Genomic DNA, 4,752 nt, shown 5'->3' with positions numbered 1-4,752 from the left:
ATACTTTTATGCAGCCTTCGAATCAGCAGGTTTCATGTAGCTTAATTTTAAGGGGGAGTTACAGGCCTACAACACGGTGATTGCGAATAAAACAATATAAAAATATGGTCCATCTGTTCTAAAATTTCAAAAAAATATTAATACAGATATTGCGAAAACAATTTTTTTTTCTGTTTTTGTTTAAGAAATAAAAAAAAATTGTATTCAAAAAATTGTACGCCGTAAAATTATTAAGTATTAAAATGGTTTAAAACGCGAACAAAAAAAATATCACATAAAAAAATTAGTCAAAGTAGGCACATCGAACATTGTTTGAAAAAAATCAGTCTACATTTTTTTTATATTGATTTTAAAAATATCAGTGTGAAATCTTAGAGCGCTTAGGCCCTTTTGTACGAAGTTTTACAAACGGAAGGACACTTCAACAAAACTAAGTAAGTGTTTCAACCCGGGACTACGAAATCCTAAAAGTTGTACTCGATTCAAATTATTTATTTAAAACTATTTTATTTATGTTTCTGTTGCCAGTGAATTTATTTTACATTTATATGATGCATAATAATTGAAAAATTAATGATGAACAAGAGTTAAAAAAATTCTTTATTAACTTTCTTGAGCATAGCAATGGTAGAGGTTGAAAATCAAAGAAAAAGTTGGAAATTTAGACTTTTGTGATTATAAATAATATTCGTACCATATGGAGTCGTATCATGATGAATAGATGATCCTAAACACAATTCAAGTCTTTTCTATCATTTTTAAAATAAAGTCCGGCATTTTTGTACGCCAGCGGTTTGCCAGTACATTAAATTGAGTACAGTGAATACATTTTCATGTATTTACATAACAACGTTAAAATATTAATTTTTTCCCCAGCATCTTCCGTCTTTTTCCTCGCATTATTCACGTGAAACTCATCTCTTATTCAAAATAAAAGTCGATCGATCTTCGGTCGGTAAACAGTTGTATGATGAACAAGGGATAAAAGCACTGGCTGCCAGTAGTGCGAGTGTACCCTGTAGGAGTCCCGCAGGGGCTCTTCTTCTAATTGGGTTGTAGGACAGCTGACCCCACTAGAATCCCAATAAAACATGTAGTCAGGCCCCATGACTTTTAAGTTACGTTTTAGATAGGGCTCCGATTAGTTTTCTCCACTAGAGCTCGATTCAAGATATGGAAAACTAGATACATCCACATTAGAGACCTTTTTCAATTTGTGAACGTGTCATTTCTGGTTTAGAATTAAATTTTTGGTTGAAATCTTATATTTTTTGAATCTATGCTTAGAAACTTATCATTTTGGATGAGTTCAACTCCTATTTATTTGAAATTAAAATCTTTTTTGGGAGAAATATTAATAACGCATTTTATGTTATGTAAAAGATAGTATTGTTTCTTTTTTCTAGGGAAAATATTTGAGTAATAAGGTCGATTTGGCAGCACGACATGGTCGCTCATTTATGGGCGTCAACATTCGATTTGTGAAAGACCACAAATTAATTTTGAGAACTTTAGCAGTGAAAGAGGTTTTGATAAGCACACCAGCGTTTCACTGCTAGAGAAAATTAAACAGATCTTAGCAGCCTATGAAATCGACCTTAAACAAATATATTCTTTCACATCGGACAATGCGCGAAATATGTTGAAGCTGTGCAGACTGATTAAAGAAAATCAAGAAGGAAGCATGGAAGAGGCTGAGACAAGAGAGGAATCTTCAAAGCAGGACGAAGAAGGATTCGCACATATAATTAATTTGAATAGGGAGAGCCAAGAAGACAGTGACGATAAATCGATAAATTTATTCATTCAAGAAGACGAATGTGAGAGTAATGCTGAAAAAGTAATCGACGAGGAGCGCGAGAAACACACAAAAGATTTTGAGACCGAAGAGGAGACAACAGCTCTGTTAGTCGATTGCGAGATTTGTTCCAATGGACTAACAGTGAAGGGGGTTCGTTGTGCAGCACACACGCTCCAGCTTGCTGTTGATGACAGCATAAAAAACCATAGAATGCTTATCAACAAAGCTCGGAAAGCTGCTGTGCAGTTTAGGGTTGAAAGTGTTTTGAGGAAAGCACGTGCTATTGGACGTGGACTCGGAACCACTAAACAATTGCCAAAACCCCCTCTCGACGTTGATACAAGATGGCATTCAACGATCGACATGCTTCTTGTTTTAGCGTTGTTCAGGTCCTACGGTTACCTGATAAAAAATTGTAATCTCTCGGATGAAGAATGGGACGAGCTAGAGCTGTACATTCAGTCATTGATGCCAGCGAAAATAGCTACAAAGCTATTACAAGAAAAGGCGTTGTTAATGTCTGACTTGTATTTGATCTGGGAAAAATGCAAGATCGATACAAAGAGGAGCAACTCCCCTTTAGCACAAACCGTTTCGAAAATATGGAAAAGAGGGAAAAATCCCTTATCGGAAACGAGATTTTGCTGGCATCGATGTACCTGAATCCTCGATTTGCGATCCTCTTAGAAGGTGAAGGTGAGGAGACAGCGGCTCGCCACTTCCAAATTCTGCATAATCGTCTTGCACGTGAAAGGGGAATTTGTGAGGAGAAAAGTGTCTACAGCACTTCCAACGAAGTTGACGATGAAGACGATTCTGCAGCAGCAGAAATTGCAAGAAGGGTAGCTCGAAAATTCCGAGAGAAAAATGATCTCTCTAACGGACGTGTCCAAGCCGATGACCTAAGACTCCAGCTGAAAAATTTCCAAGAGCAGATACCTCAGCCGGAGTCTTGTGATCTCCTGGCGTACTGGAAGGACAAGAAACACACTTGGCCAGAATTGCATGAGCTGGCCATGATTGTACTTGCTACTCCAGCAACTCAAGTCAGTGTGGAGAGATTATTTTCAGGAATGCGGTACATTTTCTCCACATTACGCGGTAACTTAAAGGGTGACATTTTGGATGCCATTCTTCTGATTCGTTGCAACAGCGACATTTTTGATAAAAATGACTCTGATGACGACGATGACGAACATATCGAATCTAAAAAAATGTTGTATTCTGTTACATGAGAGAATCATATCGATATTTCATATTTTCGAAATGTCATTATCTCGCGAAACAAAGTATAGACATTGGTCACCTTTTGAGTTACATTGTCTTTGCGACGTCATAAAGATGTCTTTTAATGTTTGAAAGTCTTTTGTGTTATTCTTGAACTACGCAGCGTTCCCGGACATTTTCCTCATATAAAAACACGAAACTTCCATTAGTCGAGATAATTATTTCTAATTTTATCGATCGCCGATGATTATTTCAATTTATGTATTTTTGCTATAGCAGTCAACAATAACTCTAGTCATACAGATTTATTTAATACATAAGCTGCGCCATAATTTGATTGACTTTATTTAGCAGGACGTAAAATGTATTTTAGCAATTTCGTTTCATTTCTCATCCATTCACAGTAGTTCTACTTTATCATATTCTGCGCATTCTATTTTAGCCGACAGTACTTGCACATGTGTTTGAATTTTTTTCTGGAATTAGTTTAAAAGGTAAATTTAAATAAAATCATTCAAATGTTAAGAAATTCAATTTGAAAGTTAAATAAAAATATAACATAAAAATTCTACTTCAAGTCTCAATGAAAATAATTTTTTAATGTTTATATGTTATAAATTAAGTAATTAATCATTAGCTAATTAGTAAATCAAAGTTTCAGAAAGGAAAGTTCAAATTACAAAAAATATATAAAGTAGAAATTATTCAAATTGTTCAATAAATTAATTACTATTAGATATTTAATTTGGTTCACAATATTAAATTACGTAAAGATTAAACCTTAAAATTGTTTAATTAAGTGAGATAAATTGATTATTTACTTCAATATTATGTAATTGAATATTAGATATGGTTTGTATAATAAAGTTTTATTTATATTTAAATACCCCTATTCTAATTTGATAATTTGTATCGGATGCTGTGAATTAATGATCTGAATTCAATCTTTAAAAGTCTATGCAAATATCTTTTAAGCTTTTATGCAAATAGTTTGAAAGATTATTAATGCTTTAAATTTTCAGGAAAATATGAGATAAAAATTATTTTGATGTTTCAATACAATAATTGTTTATTGTATTTTATGCTATGAACTGTGCTCGGAATGTCCTGATTAATTTGTTCTTAATGGTTTTTATTCGAAATTAAACACTGTAATTTGTATGCTTTTATGAATATCATTTATTATATTACAATTTTATATACAATTCTTCTTTGTATCAAATATTCTATACGATTCATCATATATAATTATGTTTTAAATAAAGGCGTCTCTGAGTGGAGCATTATTAGTTTGGTTTAATTTTTGCATCAACTTATTTGTCTCACCTCCTTTCTGATACCATAATTAACAGTATTATAGTAAAAATGTTAAACTATATGAAAAACTTTGCAAAACTGGAAAAAAGAATTGGGTAATTCATACACGCAGAAAATTTGATCATTAAAATTCACCCAATTAGTTGGTAAATGGAAAAAATTACTGCATTTAGATAAAGTTTACAATTATTTTAGGATTTACTAGGCAGTCTGATAAGTCCCTGAAAAAAGAAACACGGAGACGTTTTTTTGGCCAAAGTTTTGATACCGTCCGAAAAGTACTCGATCGGAAGGTCTCCAAAATAACCTCAGTTTCAGCTATGAGCTCCTCATTTGAGTAAAAACGCTTACCGGTGAGCCATCTCTTCAGGTTAGGGAACAAGTAATAGTCGCTGGGGGCCAGGTCT

At 33.4% G+C, this 4,752-nt stretch overlaps 1 protein-coding gene across 1 annotated transcript; it reads left to right on the top strand.

The window, feature by feature from the left end:
• Positions 1-1,639: 1,639 nt before the first annotated feature.
• On the top strand, positions 1,640-3,036 carry LOC117175600 (zinc finger BED domain-containing protein 4-like). The gene is made up of 2 exons (XM_033365308.1): positions 1,640-2,328; positions 2,385-3,036. The coding sequence occupies exons 1-2, from the start codon at positions 1,640-1,642 to the stop codon at positions 3,034-3,036; spliced, it is 1,341 nt and encodes a 446-aa protein (XP_033221199.1).
• The last annotated feature ends 1,716 nt before the right edge of the window (positions 3,037-4,752 follow it).

Source organism: Belonocnema kinseyi, chromosome 6 (assembly GCF_010883055.1).
Source record: "Belonocnema kinseyi isolate 2016_QV_RU_SX_M_011 chromosome 6, B_treatae_v1, whole genome shotgun sequence".
In the NCBI taxonomy this organism is placed as follows: Eukaryota; Metazoa; Arthropoda; class Insecta; order Hymenoptera; family Cynipidae; genus Belonocnema; species Belonocnema kinseyi.
This window is presented reverse-complemented; position numbering and strand designations above follow the sequence as displayed.